The sequence below is a fragment of the Scyliorhinus torazame genome, chromosome 9, assembly GCF_047496885.1.
Source record: "Scyliorhinus torazame isolate Kashiwa2021f chromosome 9, sScyTor2.1, whole genome shotgun sequence".
Classification (NCBI taxonomy): domain Eukaryota; kingdom Metazoa; phylum Chordata; class Chondrichthyes; order Carcharhiniformes; family Scyliorhinidae; genus Scyliorhinus; species Scyliorhinus torazame.
This window is the reverse complement of record NC_092715.1, coordinates 157,077,915-157,103,035: the sequence shown is the minus strand read 5'-3', so window position 1 is coordinate 157,103,035 and position 25,121 is coordinate 157,077,915. Positions and strand designations below refer to the sequence as shown.

At 47.9% G+C, this 25,121-nt stretch overlaps 1 protein-coding gene across 1 annotated transcript in view; it reads left to right on the top strand.

The window, feature by feature from the left end:
• LOC140430127 (uncharacterized) overlaps positions 1–24,677 on the top strand; it is a 171,269-nt gene extending 146,592 nt beyond the window's left edge. Inside the window, exons 14-16 of the mRNA XM_072517639.1 lie at positions 13,419–13,535; positions 22,940–23,050; positions 24,104–24,677. Coding sequence (XP_072373740.1) covers positions 13,419–13,535; positions 22,940–23,050; positions 24,104–24,230 — 355 coding nt within the window. The 3' untranslated portion in view covers positions 24,231–24,677. The remainder of the gene's footprint in view (positions 1–13,418; positions 13,536–22,939; positions 23,051–24,103) is intronic.
• Positions 24,678–25,121: the final 444 nt, after the last annotated feature.

Genomic DNA, 25,121 nt, shown 5'->3' with positions numbered 1-25,121 from the left:
CGCTGGCAGGAAGTCCTCCCAGTGGCCCTCCACTCCATCCGGTCACTGCTCTGTACAACCACAAATCAGACACCTCATGAACGTCTCCTTATTTTCCCCAGGAAGTCCTCCTCTGGGACCTCGCTCCCAACCTGGCTAGCGACACCTGGACCCATCCTGCTTCAGAAACATGTGAGGGCGCACAAGTCTGACCCGTTGGTCGAGAGGGTCCACCTGCTGCACGCCAACCCCCAGTACGCCTACGTAGCGTTCCCTGATGGCCGCCAGGACACAGTCTCCCTTCGGGACCTGGCACCCGCTGGAGCCCCACGCGCACCCGAACCATTGCCCCCACCCCGACCCTCCCCACAGCACCTAACTGGAGGGTCAGTACTCCCGCCGCTCCTGCCTAGGCCCGACCACACACCGACGCCCCCTACTGGCGCTTTCCCCCCCTGTCCACCTTTTGCCCCAACAGCGCCGCCTAGGGGTGACAAAGCTGCCAGGGAGGACGACATCACGCTCCCGGAGTCGCAACCGCCGGGACACCCATCAGAATCACCGCCGAGGCCCAGACGCTCCAGAAGGACGAGCAGGCCACCCGATCGACTGATTGCAGCACTATGAACACTTTGTAAATTCCCTCGACATCACGGTACCTCCATACCTGGTCATACCATGCGAAAGGCGATTATTAACGCTGGCCATCACCCCGCCGGGCTCTTTTTTTAACATGTGGTGAATGTGGTAGTACCAGGTATTGCGGTACCTAAGAGGTGGATGACCATTGGTTAGACCCAGGAGTCTATCATTGGCTGTTGTACATAGCTCCGCCCTGAGAGGCGGAGTATAAGAACCGGTGCCGTCCCAGCAGCCTTCACGTTCTGTATCAAAGCTGCTGGGGAAGAGTTCTAGCAGATTAAAGCCTTCAGTTATGAATCACTTTGTCTTGAGAGTAATTGATTGCACATCATGCCTCTCCAAGAGTCATTTAAAAGTCCCTAATGACTCTGACTCCACCACCTCCGCTGGCACTGCATTCCACGCACCCACCACTCTCTGTGTAAAGAACCTACCTCTGACATCTCCCCTATACCGTCCTCCAATCACCTTAAAATTATGTCCCCTTGTGACAGCCATTTCCACCCTGGGGAAAAATCTCTGGCTATCCACTCTATAGAAACTTATCTGAAACTTTGGGCAATAAACTGCTTAATTAGTCCAATTTAAGCACATTTACTCAATCACTTGTATAGTGATTTAAAAAGTACTGATAGTTTTAACAAATAGCACCTGCTTTATCATATCTCAACCTTTCCCCTTTAAAAAACTTTTGAAATTATTTGTATGTTACTTCTTCATATGAAATTCCCTTGTCCAAATCGGAAAGTCCTTCATAAAATTATTTTTAAACAAAAAAAGAAATTTCCTTGTCCATTTTTAAACGCATGCAAAATAAATGGGATAATTAAATAGTGGACAAAGAATTGCTACAAAAACAGATAAGAGTTTGTCAGCTAATATCCCCAAATGTGACTGCCAAATATTATGGTCACTGTCGTGAGTTTGCAGTTGGAGGATGGAGTGATATGTATATATGTTGATAACTAAAGGGCTAATTATAACATCTAACTGTAACACTGCCACTAGAGGGCACCACTAGATCCCACTCTAAGTGTCAGCTCCCAGAGAATCTTGGTCTCTTTCCACCTAGGAGTGACTAGACAGCAGTAGTGTATGAGAGATTGATCACAGCATAGTTAGCACGTGTAGTTTTTAATCAGTTAATACATTAATATTTAATTACTTGATTACTAGTGATAGTTCTGTAGAGTGTCAAACTCAATTATAATTAATCGTTACACAATAAATTAGTTTGCTTTAAGTTGAAGACTCGTGGTTTCTTCAGGATCATACCATCAGACCCTTCTGGATAAACAGCAACTTGTAACAAAATATATTACTAAACCAGTAATATAACAGAGGAGTCCTGTAAAATTCCCCAGAGGGCTTTCCCTCTGCCATCCTGCCTGCCCGACCTGAATGCAATTTTACGGTGGAACAGATGAGGCCTTGGCCAGCCTGTCCATTTCCTGCCTGGCCACAATTTTGAGACTGACAGTTCAGAACAGTTCAGGAGAAGGGGATGGCCAGTAAATCACCTGCTCACGCATTGGATGGGTGGAGGGGGTGACACCTCCATCAAGGGCCTCCTTTCCATATCAGGTGTTTCCTCCAACCCCCAAAAGGTCTCCCCCCTATAGATGTTCCCTCCTTCCCCCTAGCAACTCCATCAAGACCAGCCACACTTACCTGGTCCTGGACTTGAGGACTTTGGTTAGGATTCGCTGTCAGTCGATGCCGAATTCGGGAAATCGATTGGATAGAGAATTGGTTTTGACACTAGAATCGTGGCGGGGGCCGGCGCCGGGTCGTGGCGGGCACCGGGTCGTGGCGGGCGCCGGGTTCACGCCAGATCACAATTCTCTGGTGCTTCGACAGCAGCATCAATGCGTTCCACTCCACACGTACAGTAAACGCCATTTGTATATCATTAACGGGCCTGACCCGGTATTCTCCAGGACCTCCGCGGTTCTCCGCCTCCACCAGGGAGAATTCCCGACGTTGAAGTTCACTTGTGCTTTTAAAAATCGAGAAACAGGCGCCGAGGCTGATGAGGGAGAGAGAGAAGATGTGGCTCACGCAGAGGCGCGACCATGAGCTGCCAATCCTGACACTGGCAGGGCTGGCTGTGGGGGAGGGGACATCTGTCAGGGCTGAGAGGTGGGGGGACGGGGAGGGGGCATGAAGGGGGGACGGGCCGTGGAGCCAGTTGGTTCCCCCATGGGAACCAACTTCCCCAATATTGACTGGGACTCACTTAGTGCCAGGGGCTTAGACGGGGCAGAGTTTGTAAGGAGCATCCAGGAGGGCTTCTTAAAACAATATGTAAACAGTCCAACTAGGGAAGAGGCGGTACTGGACCTGGTATTGGGGAATGAGCCCGGCCAGGTGGTAGATGTTTCAGTAGGGGAGCATTTCGGTAACAGTGACCACAATTCAGTAAGTTTTAAAGTACTGGTGGACAAGGATAAGAGTGGTCCGAGGATGAATGTGCTAAATTGGGGGAAGGCTAATTATAACAATATTAGGCGGGAACTGAAGAGCATAGATTGGGGGCGGATGTTTGAGGGCAAATCAACATCTGACATGTGGGAGGCTTTCAAGTGTCAGTTGATAGGAATACAGGACAGGCATGTTCCTGTGAGGAAGAAAGACAAATACGGCAATTTTCGGGAACCTTGGATGACGAATGATATTGTAGGCCTCGTCAAAAAGAAAAAGGAGGCATTTGTCAGGGCTAAAAGGCTGGGAACAGACGAAGCCTGTGTGGCATATAAGGAAAGTAGGAAGGAACTTAAGCAGGGAGTCAGGAGGGCTAGAAGGGGTCATGAAAAGTCATTGGCAAATAGGGTTAAGGAAAATCCCAAGGCTTTTTACACTTACATAAAAAGCAAGAGGGTAGCCAGGGAAAGGGTTGGCCCACTGAAGGATAGGCAAGGGAATCTATGTGTGGAGCCAGAGGAAATGGGCGAGGTACTAAATGAATACTTTGCATCAGTATTCACCAAAGAGAAGGAATTGGTAGATGTTGAGTCTGGAGAAGGGGGTGTAGATAGCCTGGGTCACATTGTGATCCAAAAAGACGAGGTGTTGGGTGTCTTAAAAAATATTAAGGTAGATAAGTCCCCAGGGCCGGATGGGATCTACCCCAGAATACTGAAGGAGGCTGGAGAGGAAATTGCTGAGGCCTTGACAGAAATCTTTGGATCCTCACTGTCTTCAGGGGATGTCCCGGAGGACTGGAGAATAGCCAATGTTGTTCCTCTGTTTAAGAAGGGTGGCAGGGATAATCCCGGGAACTACAGGCCGGTGAGCCTTACTTCAGTGGTAGGGAAATTACTGGAGAGAATTCTTCGAGACAGGATCTACTCCCATTTGGAAGCAAATGGACGTATTAGTGAGAGGCAGCACGGTTTTGTGAAGGGGAGGTCGTGTCTCACTAACTTGATAGAGTTTTTCGAGGAGGTCACTAAGATGATTGATGCAGGTAGGGCAGTAGATGTTGTCTATATGGACTTCAGTAAGGCCTTTGACAAGGTCCCTCATGGTAGACTAGTACAAAAGGTGAAGTCACACGGGATCAGGGGTGAACTGGCAAGGTGGATACAGAACTGGCTAGGCCATAGAAGGCAGAGGGTAGCAATGGAGGGATGCTTTTCTAATTGGAGGGCTGTGACCAGTGGTGTTCCACAGGGATCAGTGCTGGGACCTTTGCTCTTTGTAGTATATATAAATGATTTGGAGGAAAATGTAACTGGTCTGATTAGTAAGTTTGCAGACGACACAAAGGTTGGTGGAATTGCGGATAGCGATGAGGACTGTCTGAGGATACAGCAGGATTTAGATTGTCTGGAGACTTGGGCGGAGAGATGGCAGATGGAGTTTAACCTGGACAAATGTGAGGTAATGCATTTTGGAAGGGCTAATGCAGGTAGGGAATATACAGTGAATGGTAGAACCCTCAAGAGTATTGAAAGTCAAAGAGATCTAGGAGTACAGGTCCACAGATCACTGAAAGGGGCTACACAGGTGGAGAAGGTAGTCAAGAAGGCATACGGCATGCTTGCCTTCATTGGCCGGGGCATTGAGTATAAGAATTGGCAAGTCATGTTGCAGCTGTATAGAACCTTAGTTAGGCCACACTTGGAGTATAGTGTTCAATTCTGGTCGCCACACTACCAGAAGGATGTGGAGGCTTTAGAGAGGGTGCAGAAGAGATTTACCAGAATGTTGCCTGGTATGGAGGGCATAAGCTATGAGGAGCGATTGAATAAACTCGGTTTGTTCTCACTGGAACGAAGGAGGTTGAGGGGCGACCTGATAGAGGTATACAAAATTATGAGGGGCATAGACAGAGTGGATAGTCAGAGGCTTTTCCCCAGGGTAGAGGGGTCAATTACTAGGGGGCATAGGTTTAAGGTGAGAGGGGCAAAGTTTGGAGTAGATGTACGAGGCAAGTTTTTTACGCAGAGGGTAGTGGGTGCCTGGAACTCACTACCGGAGGAGGTAGTGGAGGCAGGGACGATAGGGACATTTAAGGGGCATCTTGACAAATATATGAATAGGATGGGAATAGAAGGATACGGACCCAGGAAGTGTAGAAGATTGTAGTTTAGTCGGGCAGTATGGTCGGCACGGGCTTGGAGGGCCGAAGGGCCTGTTCCTGTGCTGTACATTTCTTTGTTCTTTGTTCTTTGACCAGGGCGGTGTCCAGGCACGACTGCCAATGTCGCGGCCTGCAAGGCAGCCATCTTGCTGCGCACCCCACTGTTCACCCAGCTTGCCGCTGGTTCTGCCTTAGACTCGCAACATCTGTGTGCGAAGCTGTTGCCAAAACAATTAGCAGCATTTTGGATCTGATAAGTAACTGTTACTGTGCCTGAGATTAGGGGCTCAGGACACCAGATGGACCTGCTCCATCACCGGCAGATCCTGCAAGACACAAGACAAGATGGACGATTGGACTGCGGGCTGGTGGGGTGTGGGTAGTGGGGATATGTTGGGAAGGGGTTAGGGGTGTGTGTTTGGGAGTTTGGTGGTAGTGGGGTGTGGGGGTAGTGCAGGGGTGTTGTGGATGTGAGGGTGGAATGGAGGTGGTGTTGGGGGGGTGACACACATGTCATGGGGAACAGCAACTCAGCGGGGTCTCACTTCCTGGACCGATGCTGAGCTCCAACCTGGCAACTGCCCTCTCTTCGGGCCTTCCAACCACGGCCAGGGCCCTCTGCTCTGCTGTGGTGAATAGCCACAGGTCCGGCAGTTCCCCTCCAGTCTTCTCCCGCTCTTGGCGGTCATCGGCGTCCTTCTACTGGGGGGGTTGGAAGAGACAGAAAGTGCAGTGTTAGACAGTCCAACGCATGCAGCCCAAGGGTGGGTAGCTGGTGGCGTCAGTGGCCAGGGCACCTGGCCAATGTGGGCGGTATGAGTGCTGGCACATGTTGCAGGGTGGAGGTTCGACCGCCCTCCGGCTGTGGGGGAGGTGGGGTTACGAGTGTGTGGGATGGGGATTGGTGCTGGAGGCACAGTGCTGCCGACTCACCCTGGCTGCCCTGAGGTGGTCGTGCAGTTTCTTCCTGCACTGCTGGCTGATCTGGATTGTGTTGCCCACGGTGCTGACCACCTCTGCCACCTGCCTCCAGGCACGGCGAACGGCGGCAGCTGGCAGCCTCCTTCCTGGGCCTGGGTACAGGTGGCACCCGCCTCTTCTCCATGGTATCTAGTAGGGTCTCGGGTTCGGCGTCTGTGAAACAGGGTGCTGTTCTCCTCGCTGGTTGGCTGGGATGGTGTGTGTGAGGAGTGCAGTTTGTTTCTGTGGCTGCAGCTTGTCAGCCTCCAATGTGTCAATCACGAACCTGGCGAATCCCACACCGTTTCCCATTAGAATCGATTATGTTCCACATGGCACTGGTGCTAGCCTCATAATTGATGTTGAATCGGTCCAGGTGCGCGCCAGTTTTGCTGTTGTATACGTTCACGAATCCTGCCCCGGTGTCAACACTTAGGGTGCGTTTCTCTGTCCCGCCGCACCAGGGGCGAGATTCTCCGACCCCCTGCCGGGTCGGAGAATCGCCGGGGGGGGCGGCTGGCGTGAATCCCGCCCCCGCCGGTTGCCGAATTCTCCGGCACCGGAGATTCGGCGGGGGCGGGAATCGCGCCGCGCTGGTTGGCGCCCCCCCCCCGCGATTCTCCGGCCGGATGGGCCGAAGTCCCGCTGCTAGGATGCCTGTCCCACCGGCGTGGATTAAACTACCTCTCTTACCGGCGGGACAAGGCGGCGCGGGCGGGCTCCGGGGTCCTGGGGGGGGGGGATCTGGCCCCGGGGGGTGCCCCCACGGTGGCCTGGCCCGCGATCGGGGCCCACCGATCCGCGGGCGGGCCTGTGCCGTGGGGGCACTCTTTTCCTTCCGCCTTCGCCACGGTCTCCACCATGGCGGAGGCGGAAGAGACTCCCTCCACTGTGCATGCGCGGGAATGCCGTCAGCGGCCGCTAACGCTCCCGCGCATGCGCCGCCCGGAGATGTCATTTCCGCGCCAGCTGGCGGGGCACCAAAGGCCTTTTCCGCCAGCTGGCGGGGCGGAAATTAGTCCGGCGCCGGCCTAGCCCCACAAGGTTGGGGCTGGGCCCCCCAAGATGCGGAGGATTCCGCACCTTTGGGGCGGCGCGATGCCCGACTGATTTGCGCCGTTTTTGGCGCCGGTCGGCAGACATCGGCGAATTTCGCCCCAGATTTCTGTCGGGATGCTCCGTTTCGCCGGCTGGTCAATGGGGTTTTCCATTGTGGGGCAACCTCACACTGTTGAGAAAGCCCCCGGGCTGCCGGTAAAACAGAGAATCCCGACGGCGGAGAATTCAGCCCTTAGTCTCAGCAACGGACAATTTGGCCCTTTAAATCTGTGGACTGCTTGTAGTTCCAGCCCTGACCACTGCTGCTACTGGTGCTGCTGGGACAACAGAGTTGCTTGTTGTCCAGGCGGGAATTCCTCCTGAATGAGGGCTGGAAGTCCTATTCCAGCCAATTAAAGCTTCTTGGATGAAGGCAGGGATTTGTTCACACTGACTCTTCTGGTGACAGGGCAGGAAACTGCCAATCTAAAATTCCTGCACCTAAATTTACTAGATTTTTGTATTTTATTATCCTCTTGTTTGTTCCAGCAGATGCTAAAGAAGTAATTATACAGCGACCAAGATTAATCTCTTCCCATTTTGCCAACCAGATTTGAACAAGTTAACTTTAAGCAAATTATTTGCTTTTGTAAATGAATTTACAGGCTCTGAAATTCCTGGAGCTACTCCAATTCTATGAACATAAGTTTACACATATAAAGTGGGACTTCTGTCACACTTCTGGTGAAATTATGATGATAGTCGGAGTAGTTTTGAGGAAACTCTGAGCCAATGTTTCTATTGACATAAAGTCAACAAATGTGAAATTGTGTAACTCATAGGATGACTATGTACACATACCTGATGTGTTAAAATGCCATAAGGTAATGTTATTTACACAGAATGTGGGTGCCATGGAAACAAATATGAATATGGTTTAAACTATGCATAATAGTAAACAGTAAAATCAAGGAACTTGATGAAACACCCTGAGTACCTTGCACACCCTGAATTAATGCTAAATGTAGGAATTGTTGTTTTGGTGGGGGTGCAAATTGTTCTTGCTGTAGCAAGCACAATTCTAGTTAAAGGAAGCACTTTCCTTCACGTTAAATCCTACCAAAATTGTGTCATTTTGGACTGGGATCTTTTGGATCCTGGGACTTGGGCTGTTCATAAAGATTCTCAAAACCACAGGGAAGATTCTTTGGCTGCGCTGCACCCACATCAATTGTGCTCTGTCAGGAAAATAGCGGGAAAGCACAAAACAGGATTTGCGCCGGGCTCCAAACAGTTTGCCATTCTCCCCGACTGCTCCAGCTGGCATGATCAGGATCTGATAACGCCTGACTCCTGTCTTTCTGCTGACAGCACTCTAACTCCCATCCTTGTGCTTTAGTATTGTTATGACACACTGGGATTGTGCACAGTCACTTCCAGCCCCACTTGACCCAGAGTCACAACACAAGTGAATTCACCAATAATTCTTAGAAAAATACCCAAAGTCTTTGACCCTTGGCTGCCCAATAAATACAGTCACTAGGTTTGTAAATTTAAACACAATCACTGCAGCTTCCACTGCGTTCTGGGGTTCTCCTACCCCTTCGGGGGTACAGGGTGACCCACTTCTCCTTCACTGTGTCCACAAGTCTGGCCAGGTCGGAATCCAAAAATCGAGGAGCAGGTCTCCGCAATGCCATCGTCCTGGCTTGACTGGGAGTAAGTGCTGAGGGACTAATTCAATGCTGGCCCCCCTTGTTAGCAGTAAACAGCTGAGCCCTGAGTAGGGCGAATCAGATACCTGTGTACTCTGGCTCAACATGATTCACGTGGGGGCTCAATGTTTACATTAATTGTAAGTGAATTAAGATTTAGATTGCGCCAACATTCACCTTAGTGACTCTCTTCCCTTTTATGTACCTGTAGAAGGTTTTGCTATCCTTTTTGATATTCTGTGCTAGTTTTTTTTCTTAATTTACCTTAGCTTTTTAAAATTACTTTTTTATCCCTTTATTTATGTTTGAAAGTTTACCAATCTTCCAGTCTGCCCACGGGCCTTTCCAATATCATATAACTTATCATATAACCATCTTTTTTTCCTCACCGGGATATACTTTAGTTGTGAGAAACTGAGTATCTCCTTAAACAACTGCCACTGCTCATCAGCTGTCCTACCTTTTAGTCTTCCTGCCAAGTCTACTCGGGCCAAATCTGAGCTCAAGCCTATGTAATCTCCTTTGTTTAATTCCAGAACACTAGTGTGGGGCTCCACTTTCTCTTCCCAAAACTGAGTTTCGAATTCTGCCATACTATGGTCACTACTCCCCAGTGGGTCCTTAACTATGAGATCATTAATTAATCCCTCTTCATTACGCAATACCAAATCGAGAGTAGCCTCCTCCCTGGTTTGGTTCCCCAGCATACTGTTCCAGGAAACAATCTCTAATACATTCAGTGAACTCTGCCTCCAGGCTACGCTTGCCAATTTGATTCCTCCAGTCTATAAGGATATTAAAATTACCCATTTTTATTGCCGTACCTTTCTTGCAAGCCCCCAGTATTTCCTGATTTATACTGTGCCCCACTGTAGAACTATTTGGGGACCTACAGATTACTCCTTCCAAGGACTTCTTCCCTTTGTTCTTTGTTATTTCTTATTGCTACCCAGACTGATTCAACATCTTGATCTGCAGTGCTTATGTAATTTCTCATTACAGCACTGATCCCTTTCCTCACCAGCACGGTTACGCCACCTCCTTTTCCTTTCACCCTAGCTTTCCAAAATACTGCGTACCCTTGGATATTCAATTCCCAGACCGGGGGTGAGATTCTCCCCTACCCGGCGGGGCGGGGGGGTCCCGGCGCCGAAGAATGGTGTGAACCACTCCGGCGTCGGGCCGCCCCAAAGGTGCGGAATCCTCCGCACCTTCAGGGGCTAGGCCCGCTCCGGAGTGGTTTGCGCCCCGCCGGCCGGCGGGGAAGGGGCTTGCCACCACGCAAACCGGCGTAGAAGGGCCTCCGCTGGCCGGCGCGAGTTGGTGCAGGCGCGGGAGCGCCGGCGTGTGCTGTCTACATCGGCCATCGCGGAGGACCACAGCGGCCCATGTGGAGGAATAGAGTGCCCCCACGGCACAGGCCCGCCCACGGATTGGTGGGCCCCGATCGCGGGCCAGGCCACCGTGGGGGCACCTCCTGGGGCCAGATCCCCCCGTGCCCTCCCCCTGAGAACCCCAGAGGCCGCCTGCGCCGCCAGGTCCAGCCAGTAAGGACCTACTCCAATTTACGCCGGCGGGACTGGAGAATTCCATCGCGGGCCGGAGAATTCAGGCGGCCCTGGAGCCCATTGAGTCGCGCCGGACCCCGCCATTCTCCGAGGCGGGCGGCGCAATTCACGCCGGGGCGATTTTTGGGGGGCCGGAGAATTCGGAGGACGGTGGGGGCAGGATTCACGCCGACCCCTAGCAATTCTCTGACCCGGCGGGGGGTCGGAGAATCCCGCCCCTGGTCTCCCTGCAACCACATTTTAGTCATCCCCACCTAGTCCTAACCTTTTGTTTCCATTTGCGCCATTAGCTCATTAAGTTTGTTACAAAGGCTTTTTGCATTTAGATACAAGCTTTTAAATTTGTTTTAATGTTAGATGTCCCTACTCTTCTATAATTCCTTGGTGCATAAAGACAGCCACCTGTTCTGTCCCTCACTTTTATTTTCTGGTAACCATCCACCACATTGCTAATCAGCACTCTTGCCTCCTCCTTTAAATTGTGTTTTCACAGCGCTGAGATCCCAGGTTCGATCCCGGCCCCTGATCACTGGCTGTGTGGAGTTTGCACATTCTCCTCGTTTCTGCGTGGGTTTCACCCCACAACCCAAAGATGTGCAAGTTAAGTGGATTGGCCAAGCTAAATTGCTGGGTTACTGTCTGCACGTTCACCCGTGTCTGCGTGGGTTTATTCCGGGTGCTCCGGTTTCCTCTCTCAAGTCCCAATAAACGTGCTCGTTAGGTGAATTGGACATTCTGAATTCTCCCTCAGTGTACCCGAACAGGCGCCGGAGTGTGCTCATTGGGCGACATGTATCCCGTCGATCAACTTCTGGACCCGGGGCTTGTCGACAAAGGCGGCCAATCCTGCTGCCCTGGCATTCCGGTGGGCTCAGTCCACATTGAAATGGATGTATTGTGCTGACTGGGCCTCCATTACGGCACAGATGCACCTGTGCACCGAGCTCTGTGAGATCCCGGACAGGTGCCCACTCGGCGCTTGGAAGGACCCCGTGGCATAGAGGTTCAAGGCGACCGTCACATTAATGGCCAACGGGAGTGGGTGTCTTCCCCCCTACCCCCACGGTGCCAGGTGCACCATGTTCTGGCAGATATGTCGCACTGTCCCCCTGCTCAGCCAGAGTCTTCGATGGCATGCCCGGTCCAGCAGGTCCACGAGTGACAGGCGCTGTCGATACATGCAAGGCCTCATGCCGCGCCTTCTTTGCACCTCCTCCTCCTCCTCAGCCTATTGGGCTGCAGACTCTCCATCCTCACTGGCTGCATCCTGATCCTCTGGAGTACGCTCTGCTGCTGCAGCTTCCTGCTCCTCGAGCAGCTCCAGCCGCAGTGCATCTCCCAGGGATGTGGCGACTAGGAGGAAGGCCACCATTGCTGGTTTCGTTCCAATATCCATTGACTACAGGAGATGAAAAGCCGACATGCTGGCATGGTGCGTACCCCCGTGTCCAGCGAGATCCACCAGACTACATGGTGGCCCAGGTTGGCACTGTGGACTCCCCCCGCACCTCTGGCCCCATCGGTGCCCGGCACCATGGGAGCCTTTGGTGCTGGTGTCCGTCCCTGCTGCCATGGGTGCCATCAGCTGGCGCTGCCCATGCCAGTGGTACGCTCCCCTGTAGGGGCTACTGTGGGGTTCGCCCTTGGGCAGGCCGTGTGATGCCCTGCCGAGGGGTGGCAGCCAGTTGAGGGGGATGATATGGCAGAGGGTGGTGGCTGGGGTGCGAGGGTGTTGGGATAGGGGCACTCATGCAGCCAGTTTCACTCTGCAGAACCAGGGGCCGGGGTGTGGTCAGTGGGATGCGCAGCAAGATGGCTGTGTTGTGGCCCACGGCAATGGCGGTCCGTGCCTGCACACTGCCCCAACTCCTTGAGGCTTACCCTGGCCGCATACTCATTCCCCCCTGCCCCCCCCCCCCCCCCAACCCACCGGCCTGGCAGGGCCACCCCACAGCCACTCCGGCCAGTGTCAGGACCGGCAGCCCATGGTCGCGCTTCTCCATGTCCTACCTCCTCTCTCTCCCTCATCAGCCAGGGCGCCTGTTTCCCGATTTTTATAAGTACAAGTGAACCTCACCGTCGTAATTCCTCTCAGTGGAGGCAGAGAATTGCGGAGGACTCGGAGAATACTGGGTCAGGCCCACTAATGATATGCCAACGGCATTTACTGTACGTGCGGAGTGGAACACATTGACGCCGCAGTCGAGGCCCTGGAGAATTGCGATTTGGCGTGAAACCAACGCCCGCCATGGTTTTGGCATCAGAACCGATTCTCCGCCCAATCGTGTTTCCCAATTCCAGCATTGCCCCGGAGAATTCCGCCCCAAATGTTAATGCACTTTAAAGTCTGATTCCTGACTAAAAGGAAGCAAAGAACTCTTGATGCCTCATGCCAGTAATCAATATATTGATTAATATAGCATTGAAATAAAACACCTTGGGCGCGATTCTCCGACCCCCCACCGGGTCGGAGAATCGCCGGGGGCTGGCGTGAATCCCGCCCCCGCTGTCCCGAATTCTCAGCCACCAGAGATTCGGCGGGGGCGGGATTCACTATGGTCTGCACTATGGCGGAGGCGGAAGAGTCCCCCTCCCCTGCACATGCGCGGGGTTGAAGTCAGCAGCCGCTGACGCTCCCGCGCATGCGGCGCCCGGCGAAGACCTTTCGCTGCCGGCTGTCATGGCGCCAAAGGCCTTTCCCGCCAGCCGGCGGAGCAGAAACTACACCGGCGCGGGCCTAGCCCCTCAAGGTGAGGGCTTGGCCTGTCTCCGCACCTTTGGGGCTGCCCGACGCCGGAGTGGTTCCCGCGACTCCATTACGCCGGAACCCCCCACCCCGCCAGGTAGGGGAGAATCCCGCCCCTTGTTAGTGAACTGCAGACATTTAGTTTAATCTTCCTAAATGTCTTTTTTGTTTCCTGTCAACAGGCACCTTGATGTCAGTGGCTGTAAGAAAGTAACAGATACAGGTGTACAGGCTCTAGCCATGAGCTGTCACAAACTGCAATATCTTGACCTTAGCTCCACAGCAACTAGCAAAATGGGGTAAGTGCTCACATGAACAGACTTTTGCTGTGTTCAATATGTTCTCCCTTGTTGTCCTTATTGATTTAGCTAGTGTGACAACGTGCAAATGCTTAACACATTCATATCCCGTGGTCACTAACTTATCAGAAACATTAACTTATTCATTTTTAAATGATTTAACACGCATTAAAATAGAAAATAAAGACATTTCATACAACATGCATACTATAAGGGCAACACGATAGCATTGTGGATAGCACAATTGCTTCACAGCTCCAGGGTCCCAGGTTCGATTCCGGCTTGGGTCACTGTCTGTGCGGAGTTTGCACATCCTCCCCGTGTGTGCGTGGGTTTCCTCCGGGTGCTCCGGTTTCCTCCCACAGTCCAAAGATGTGCAGGTTAGGTGGATTGGCCATGGTAAATTGCCCTTAGTGTTCAAAATTGCCCTTAGTGTTGGGTGGTGTTACTGGGTTATGGGGATCGGGTGGAGGTGTTGACCTTGGGTAGGGTGCTCTTTCCAAGAGCCAGTGCAGTCTCGATGGGCCGAATGGCCTCCTTCTGCACTGTAAATTCTATGTTAATCTATAATATTGGGAAGCATAAGTTCCAGCCTAATGAGAGCATGATTAGGATAGTTTTATCCAGAATGATGGTGCATAACACTTGTAATATTTACACTGCAGAATTATCAATTGGGATAACACTGGGCAGATTCTGTAGGTCATAAATAGGCAGGGAGGAACCCCCAAAGTAATGCTGGCTAATTCCAAACCGAATCTGGCCTCATTATTGCAGCTAATATCAAAAATAAATTGCTGTTTAAAAACAGGAAATTCTAATGCTGGTAATGATTTATAATCCTGTAATATTAGGTACCAGGGAGCACTAAGACATTGTCCTTTGATGCTTATCAACGTTGAGTTTGTCTACTGGGTGTGCCAACACATTTTGAGGATGTCAGACATACAGGCAAACTATTTAATGGAACAGAATCCCCTGTTTCTCCAATTGCACAGAAGGGGTTCTCTTCAAGATTGAATGCTATCGCATCCCAGGCAGCAAACACCAACTAACATGAATGCCATTATCTGCATACCGCATACTTTCATGCAGTCAGCCTATAATAACCATCCATCTAATGTAATTGCATGTGAATGGCATTGCACCTGCTGTGAATTGTAGGCTGATATCTGGATGCCACTATCCGTCATGAAGTCAATTGCAACATCTCACTTCAACTGCCATGAAGTCAATTGCAACATCTTACTTCAACTGCTTGGGACTTTCCTGATTTGTTTGACTTAATACCAAATTAACTAATAAACTATTACAAACATCAAGAGGCCATTTTATTTTCTCACTGCTGCCCCACTGCACCAGTAAAGAGACTTCAAGTGGCTTGGGTAAATTAGGATTGCTGTTGATACTTTCTCAACCCTCCCAGCAATCAAAGGCAGTAGTGCAGGCCGCAAGGTGACATTTACAGCATTACTTAAAGGATTGGCCTTTACATTGTCGCTCTTGAAAGTAGTTAATTGGCTGTAAAGCGCTTAGGAATGCCCTGAGGTGTGAAAGTCAAAACTGCAGGTGTTTCTTTCTTTCCCCTGATTTAGAACACTGCAAATGTTTGGAAGACATTCTGCGGGTGGTTTCAAGTAGGTTTTTGGTGACTTAGATGATAATAAATTGTTAGAAGTAGCTCTACAATTTTCTAAAAATTTTAAGAGGCTTCAGGCTTACTTTACTTCCTATACTTGGGAATCCTTCTGAAAGACATCAGTCTGATGAGAGGAATTCAGGAGCAACAGGAGGAAGGACCAAATAGAACTGCAGCTACAAAATGTCTGGATAAAATCCTTACCCTACTGACAGCATATAGGTGCAGGACATACCGCCACTTACCTGAAAAGCAATGCATACGGTGGTTTTACTTCTGTAGAGAGGTTATTGCAGAGTTGTGGCAGGTATAGTGAAAGGTTTACACTACATACATAGAGAATAAAATTGAAGATGCCAAAAGGGAATATGAAAAGGTCAGGACAGAAGCAAAAAAAACAATTTTGAAAATAAGGAGAGATTCAAGTTTGATTATCAAAGAATATTACAATTAATATTATTCTGCAGACATGCAGAACAAAAGATAGGGACAGGGCACTAAGGTGTGTGCAAGATAAACACAGGCAAAGTTGAATAATAAATTTGGATCAATATGCACTGAGGAGACTTACAAAATATACATGATTCATTTCATAAATTCATAGAATCCCTATTGTGGAGAAGGAGGCCATTTGGCCCATCAAGTCTGCACTGACCCATTAAAAGAGCACCCCACCCAGGCCCCTGTCCTACCCCTTCAACCCTGTAACCCCGCACATCTTTGGATGCTAAGGGCAATAAAAAAAAATAAAATTTAGAGTACCCAATTTTTTTTTTCCAATTAAAGGGCAATTTAGCGTAGCCAATCCACCTAACCTGCACATCTTTGGGTTGTGGGAGGAAACTGGAGCACCTGGATGAAACCCATGCAGATAGAGGGAGAGCCGACAAACTCCACACACTTGTCCAAGATTGGAATTGAACCCAGGTCACTGGCACTGTGAGGCAGTAATGCTAACCACTGTGCCATCATGGATCATCAACTTTCCAGTGGGACACATAGAAAATCGTCTATGCTTCCTATTTCCCTCATCAAGTCCAATATTTTGGATGCAAATTGATATCTGGATTCCTAAAGGGAAGGAAAAAGTACAATCTCTTAACAATAAAAAATAAAGGAAATGTAATAATATTTAGCTTCACCTCTCCATTTTGTTTATTGCTTTTGGGGTAAGTTACTATAATCTTCCTGTTCATAAGGAAGACCCCTCATCAATCCCTTTTGTAATGGAGCTTATTAGTGCTCCCTGAGAGTTGGATTATAACAAAGAACAAAGAAAAGTACAGCACAAGAATAGGCCCTTCGGTCCTCCATGCCTGTGCCGACCATGATGCCCGTCTAAACTAAAATCTTCTACACTTCCGGGGTCCGTATCCCTCTATTCCCATCCTATTCATGTATTTGTCAAGATGCACCTTAAATGTCACTATCGTCCCTGCTTCCACCACCTCCTCTGGCAGCGAGTTCCAGGCACCCACTACCCTCTGTGTAAAAAACTGGCCCGCACCTCTCCTCTAAACCTTGCCCTTTCGCACCTTAAACCTATGCCCCCTGGTAATTGACCCCTCTACCCCTCTACCCTGGGAAAACGTTTCTGACTATCTCTGTCTATGCCCCTCATAATTTTGTAGACCTCTATCAGGTCGCCACTCAACCTCCTTTGTTTCAGTGAGAACAAACCAAGTTTATTCAACCTCTCCTCATAGCTAATGCCCCCCAGACCAGGCAACATCCTGGTAAATCTCTTCTGCACCCTCTCCAAAGCCTCCACATCCTTCTGGTAGTGTGGCGACCAGAATTGAACACGGTTCTATACAGCTGCAACGTGACTTGCCAATTTTTATACTCAGTGCCCCGGCCAATGAAGGCAAGCATGCCGTATGCCTTCTTGACTACCTTCTCCACTTGTGTTGCCCCTTTCAGTGACCTGTGGACCTGTACACCTAGATCTCTCTGACTGTCAATACTCTTGAGGGTTCTACCATTCACTGTATATTCCCTACCTGTATTAGACCTTCCAAAATACAGTACCTCACATTTGTCCGGATTAAACTCCATCTGGTATCTCTCCGCCCAAGTCTCCAAATGATCTAAATCCTGCTGTATCCTCTGACAATCCTCATCGCTGTCTGCAATTCCACCAACCTTTGTGTCATCTGCAAACTTACTAATCAGACCAGTTACATTTTCCTCCAAATTATTTATATATACTACGAACAGCAAAGGTCCCAGCACTGATCCCTACGGAACACCACTAGTCACAGTCCTCCAATCAGAAAAGCACCCTTCCATTGCTACTCTCTGCCTTCTATGACCTAGCAAGTTCTGTATCCATAAGACCATAATACCATAAGACATAGGAGCGGAAGTAAGGCCATTCGGCCCATCGAGTCCACTCCACCATTCAATCATGGTTGATTTCAACTCCATTTACCCGCTCTCTCTCCATAGCCCTTAATTCCTCGAAAACGTCCCGGCCTCCACCGCCCTCTGTGGCAATGAATTCCACAGACCCACCACTCTCTGGCTGAAGAAATTTCTCCTCATCTCTGTTCTAAAGTGACTCCCTTTTATTCTAAGGCTGTGCCCCCGGGTCCTAGTCTCCCCTGCTAATGGAAACAACTTCTCTACATCCACCCTATCTAAGCCATTCATTATCTTGTAAGTTTCTATTAGATCTCCCCTCAACCTCCTAAACTCCAATGAATATAATCCCAGGATCCTCAAACGTTCATCGTATGTTAGGCCTACCATTCCTGGGATCATCCGTGTGAATCTCCGCTGGACCCGCTCCAGTGCCAGTATGTCCTTCCTGAGGTGTGGGGCCCAAAATTGCTCACAGTATTCTAAATGGGGCCTAACTAATGCTTTATAAAGCTTCAGAAGTACATCCCTGCTTTTATATTCCAAGCCTCTTGAGATGAATGACAACATTGCATTTGCTTTCTTAATTACGGACTCAACCTGCAAGTTTACCTTTAGAGAATCCTGGACGAGGACTCCCAAGTCCCTTTGCACTTCAGCATTATGAATTTTGTCACCGTTTAGAAAATAGTCCATGCCTCTATTCTTTTTTCCAAAGTGCAAGACCTCGCACGTGCCCACGTTGAATTTCATCAGCCATTTCTTGGACCACTCTCCTAAACTGTCTAAATCTTTCTGCAGCCTCTCCACCTCCTCCATACTACCTGCCCCTCCACCTATCTTTGTATCATCGGCAAACTTAGCCAGAATGCCCCCAGTCCCGTCATCTAGATCGTTAATATATAAAGAGAACAGCTGTGGCCCCAACACTGAACCCTGCGGGACACCACTCGTCACCGGTTGCCATTCCGAAAAATAACCTTTTATCCCAACTCTCTGCCTTCTGCCTGACAGCCAATTGTCAATCCATGTTAGTACCTTGCCTCGAATACCATGGGCCCTTATTTTACTCAGCAGTCTCCCGTGAGGCACCTTATCAAAGGCCTTTTGGAAGTCAAGATAGATAACATCCATTGGCTCTCCTTGGTCTAACCTATTTGTTATGTCTTCAAAGAACTCTAACAGGTTTGTCAGGCACGACCTCCCCTTACTAAATCCATGCTGACTTGTCCTAATCCGACCCTGCACTTCCAAGAATTTAGAAATCTCATCCTTAACAATGGATTCTAGAATCTTGCCAACAACCGAGGTTAGGCTAATTGGCCTCTAATTTTCCATCTTTTTCCTTGTTCCCTTCTTGAACAGGGGGGTTACAACAGCGATTTTCCAATCCTCTGGGACTTTCCCTGACTCCAGTGACTTTTGAAAGATCATAACTAACGCCTCCACTATTTCTTCAGCTATCTCTTTTAGAACTCTAGGATGTAGCCCATCTGGGCCCGGAGATTTATCAATTTTTAGACCTCTTAGTTTCTCTAGCACTTTCTCCTTTGTGATGGCTACCATATTCAACTCTGCCCCCTGACTCTCCGGAATTGTTGAGATATTACTCATGTCTTCTACTGTGAAGACTGACGCAAAGTACTTATTCAGTTCCTCAGCTATTTCCTTGTCTCCCATCACAAAATTACCAGCGTCATTTTGGAGCGGCCCAATGTCAACTTTTGCCTCCCGTTTGTTTTTAATGTATTTAAATATCTAATGTATGTAACTATCATTCCTAATGTTACTGGCTAGCCTACCTTCAAATTTGATCCTCTCTTTCCTTATTTCTCTCTTTGTTAGCCTCAGTTTGTTTTTGTAGTCTTCCCAATCTTCTGACTTCCCACTACTCTTTGCCACATTATAGGCTTTCTCTTTTGCTTTGATGCATTCCCTAACTTCCTTTGTCAGCCATGGCTGCCTAATCCCCCCTCTGATAACCTTTCTTTTCTTTGGGATGAACCTCTGTACTGTGTCCTCAATTACTCCCAGAAACTCCTGCCATTGCTGTTCTACTGTCTTTCCCACTAGGGTCTGCTCCCAGTCGATTTTCGTCAGTTCCTCCCTCATGCCCCTGTAGTTACCTTTATTTAACTGTAACACCTTTACATCTGATTCTACTATCTTTCAAATTGGAGATTGAATTCGACCATATTATGATCACTGCCTCCTAAGTGCTCCCTTACTTTAAGATCTTTAATCAAGTCTGGCTCATTACATAACACTAAGTCCAGAATGGCCTGTTCCCTCGTGGGCTCCATCACAAGCTGTTCCAAAAAGCCCTCCTGTAAACATTCAATTAATTCCCTTTCCTTGGGTCCACTGGTAGCTTGCCAGCTCACCTCTGATCCCATGTGACTTCACCTTTTGTACTAGTCTGCCATGAGGGACCTTGTCACAGGCCTTACTGAAGTCCAGATAGACAACATCCACTGCCCTACCTGCATCAATCATCTTTTGTGACCTCGAAAAACTTGAAAAACTCTATCAAGTTAGTAAACTTGTCCCTGATGGTGCAGTTGTTGGGGCTTGGAGTAGAGTGGGGATGCACAAGGTCACAGAAACATAGCATGGTGTTCCAGGATTCCTTGATATTCCAGCTGGGGACAAGCAAGGTCATCCCTATCAATGAGAATAACGACCTGAATTGGAGATGAACAGCGATGAGGAGCACCTTCAATAGCAGATGCAGACCCCTGGCAAAGAGGGATCAGAAGCAAGGAGGGAAGGACTGGGTGACAACAAAACCAATGCACTCATAGCAGGGTGTACTGATGAAGGATAAGTTGCAATTAAATATCAAAACATTAATTTCTCAGGAGGCAACTCAGTTAGAGCTGGATGCACTCATTGAAGATCACCATGATACTAGCAGGTCTTGTGGGCATGAGAATGTCACAAAGGCTCTGAACGCCTTCATATCTGGTTTGTTGCAAACAGTGGCTGCTGATCTGGGTGCCATTCCTCAAGTGGCATTAGTCATTACGATGGTGGATGCTGTGTTCGAGAGAGTAACAGCTTACATAGGATTTCAAGAACTGAGAGAAGTGGGATCTGCCTCCATTGCTGGATTTCCTAAGGTACAAAGATCATCGGTTGCATCCAAATGATCATTAAAGCACTGACTAAGCAACCAAGGAGATTCCTCAATAGGAAGGAATTTCGCCCCTAAATGTCAAGCTGTCTGCGACCACAAGTGTTTCATTTAGGTGTATGTACAGTATCCAGACAGCTCCTATGATTTTTTCATCCTCAGACAATCAAGTGTGGCAGACATTTTGGACTTCCGAGTCTCTGTGCAAGGTAGTTAGGGGATAACGATGTATCCTGAAGATATTGCTACTGACATCAGTGTAAGACCTTGCAATGGAAGCACAGAGATGCTACACCAATGCCAGCTCATCACCAGGACCACCATCAAGCAGGCCATAGGACTTTTGGTACCTTAACCCACTGGGGAAGTTCTCCCCAATAGCCTCTCTCAAGTCTCTCCTCATTATGCTGCGACTGCTAATTCCTCTGCTACCTCCACAGATTTTCTTGATCTGTCTGCTGGCCTTCTGCTGCTCTCTGGAAGTAGAATGATAGGCCATGATGCTACCACCTCCAAAATTGAATCAGTAATACTGGGGCCAGAATTCTATGGCTCCACCTGCCGGCAGGAATTTCCGGTCCCGCTGAAGTCAATGAACAGCACTCCATGTTTTCCGGGTCCACTCCAACCACAATGGAACCATAAAATTCTGCTCTTCCTGTGTGTTTAAGTAAATCCATTTATGTAAGTGGTGTGCAACTACAGGCTTAATTAATTTTTGTTACAATTATTGAATATCAAGGTAGAATATGCTATTCTTGTCAATTATTTGCACATTCAATATATTGTCCTTGAAGCTGAAAGTGAAACAAAAAGGATTAATTTGGTGAAAGTATGAAAATCACACAGCTCTGAATGTTTGCGATACATATAAGAAAGGCCTGCTTCAAAGCCTGGCTTTAGCTGCAATTTTGGAACAAATAGATGTTGACCATACCTGGACATCCTAAAACAGCCACCTTCAGGAACAGCACTCAGCCAATGTTTGGAAGCAATTTCCATGGAGTGTATGTGTGTGTCTGTGCGTATGTACAGCCCCCATATATGCTTTTTTGTTGTCAGTGTTACCCAATTGTGCCAATGAATAGGAATAAAATTAGTATTTCTCATTAATCAGTAGATTTTGTATATTTTGAAACCAGAAAGCATCTTTCAAAAGTGGATTTACATCAGAACACTTATAACTGCATGCTCGTTCCACTACTACCACATTCAATAAGGGAGCATTTTTTTCATTATCATTGTATCTATTCAGTTCTTGTTCAATCTGTTAGTGCCTGCTAATTAAAATTTGCAAATTAGAACAATTAAAGAACACGCGAGCTTCCTGTCCAATTTCATTTTCCATTCCTCAATTGCAGTGCCTTTGAATTTAAAATTGGACTTTCAAAGTCGTCATGGCAACTGCTCCTTTTTTGTCCTTCATAGAAGAAGCAGATGATTAGCGTCTCTCAGCAATGTTAGCCTTTTAATCTCTGATTTTTTTGAAGAATACATAGGGAGGATTTTTGCTGGCAACATAGCATGAGTCAGGAAATTTCCCAATTCGGCAGACCTGCCTTAGTTTAAAGTGCCTGGTTACATCCAATTTGCACTTCTGGGGGGGTTAGCATGGGGTACAGTCAGGCCTGTCGATCCATAGGCGGCTATGGACACTGATGTGGACTGTTAAGAAGGCCCCCCTTCAAAAAAATGGCAAAATGTGGGAAGTTCTTGTCAGAAAACCTGCCTGTTTCTTTAGCGAATAATAGGCCGGTTTTCTGACTGAACCTGATACTGCCATTTTTTTTGAAAATTCTGTCCATTGTTTTTTTAACAAATAATGGAAAGCAAACTGAGCATGGCAAGAATGGCATAGATGACAGTGACATATGTCATATACCTTTTATAATTTTGACTCCAACATCACACTGTCAATACCAGATTTGTTTAGCAGGCTACACACTGCTTGTATTTGCAAGTATCAAAATGTTATTGGGTTGATTTTAACCTTTAACTGAAACTCAACCTGACCTATCTAAGGAATTATAACTAACGAATAGTGTATATTATCATCAATGAACCAATAAACGGTATTTTAACCTGATCATTATAAACTGCTTGAGATATGCTGCTGTGATTTGTGACGTAAAGATTTTCACTTCAGTTAACAGGTACTATTTCTCCAGCAGCTGCCTGTTGTCCTCTTGCTGTACAAGATTAGATGCTCGACAATTGAATATATTGATTGCACTTACATAGTTTCATCCTTTTTCCATAACCTAGGATTTGTTTACTGGCCAGCTACTGCAACCAAAACCTAGAGTGCGTGAAAATCAGTTTCTGCAAAGAAATGACGGGAGATACCATTAAAAAGTTGTGTAAAAACTGCAAACGGTACGTTTGGGAATTTTAATTAAAGAGGTCTGCTCAGAATTCATGTTCACATAAAGCTGGTATTGAAATATCCCATAGAAGGTAAGGGCAGTGCAGAGAATAAGTGTTTACTGCACTGTGCGACAGAATTCCCTCTGTTTGCAGCCATGATTTTTGTGGCTCATCCCCAATGTCACCTGCGCCCATAGAAGAAAGAAGGCGCTGAGCATAGAATCATAGAATCCATATAGTGCAGAAGGAGGTCATTTAGCCCATCGAGTTAGCACCCTACCTAGGTCCATGCCCCAACTCTTTCCCTGTAACCCCACCTAACCTTTTTTGGATACTAAAGGGAAACGTAGCATGGCCAATCCACCTAACCTGTACATCTTTGGATTGTGGGAGGAAACCGGAGCACCTGGATGAAACCCATGCAGATAGAGGGAGAGCGACAAACTCCACACACTTATCCAAGATTGGAATTGAACCCAGGTCACTGGCACTGTGAGGCAGTAATGTTAACCACTGTGCCATCATGGATCATCAACTTTCCAATGGGACACATGGAAAATCGCCTATGCTTCCTATTTCCCTCATCAAGTCCAATATTTTGGATGCAAATTGATATCTGGATTCCTAAAGGGAAGGAAAAAGTACAATCGCTTAACAATAAAAAATAAAGGAAATGTAATAATATTTAGTTTCACCTCTCCATTTTGTTTATTGCTTTTGGGGTAAGTTACTATAATCTTCCTGTTCATAAGGAAGACCCCTCATCAATCCCTTTTGTAATGGAGCTGAAAGTGAAAGCAAAATTTGATATTGCAAACATTTTGGGGTTGGGGGATGTTGGGGCTGCCACACAAGCCTGGACACAATAATTTGTTAGATTTGCATTAAACAACAAATTACAGACATTGCACAAAGGGATTTTAGTTGAAACTGTTTTGAAGAGTAAAAAGATTGTCATTCAGTTGACCTCAGCTGCACCTGTCTGTGTTTCATCACTGTAAAACTTAGTTTGTACACGTGTTTAATGTAACATTCTATATTTGCTTTTTCATTTGTTTTTAGACTGAAGTTGGTTCATATGTATGGGTGCCATTCAATCCATGATTTGAAAACTATTCAAGATGTCAACAAGCAAGTGAAGCTGCACCATGACCTTCCACTAAGTGCTGTCACCAACCGAGGGCGCTGAAATCATTGTGATCCCATTGTGGGTTGTAGTGCCTGCCTTGCTAGGCTTTGTGAAATTCCCCCTGCAACATCATTTTATAAATGTGGGTGCTACATTTATCAGATTGTGACTTAGGAAAACTACCGCGAAGCTTCACAAGTACTCTCAGTTTGCAATAACATGAGCTATTATGCTCCCATTTTGAAGAGGTACCAATGTTGCAGGATGCCTCTTATGACATAAATGGCTGCATTTTTCTCTCAGCAGTGAATGAAATGTGTCAGCCATTCATTACACTTTCTCTTGTTATGGATTTCTAAAGGAGTTTGCACTGGAACTCATGGTAATTATAGAGCTAAATGTGGTGATGAACCCTCTATAGAGCATCTGAGACCTTTGTGAACAGGACAAGCTACTTTGTATCTTCCGATCTAATCGGATTAAAGATTCAATAATGAGCAGCACAAAGTCTGAACCTGAAAATGTAAATTAGAATAGCAAATTCAATGCCAAATTAGGTATGGGAAGCAAAATGAAGACAGATAATTAAGAAAAAGAGGAGAGAGAAAATTTAAAATAAAAATGTCTATGGCCGCGATTCTCCAGAAAAATTTCCCAAGTGTGGTAGCGAGTGGGAATTGCTGTGAGCTTCCCGGTGCTCGGCCCAGCGAGGCCGGCAATGCAATTCAATATTAATTGGTCCACTTAACGAGGCGTCATGGGCGTCTCGCTGCAAATGCAGGCTCACCAACTGATTCACCAGGACTGCGCTCACCAGCCCCCCGCTAACAAGGTCAAGCAGCACTTAAACTGTACGTGCCCAGCCAACCCAGCCAGCTCGCAACAATAGCGCCGAGAAGACCAGCCCCAAGATTCAGGGATGCAGATCTGAGGAGGCTGCTAGATGCCGTG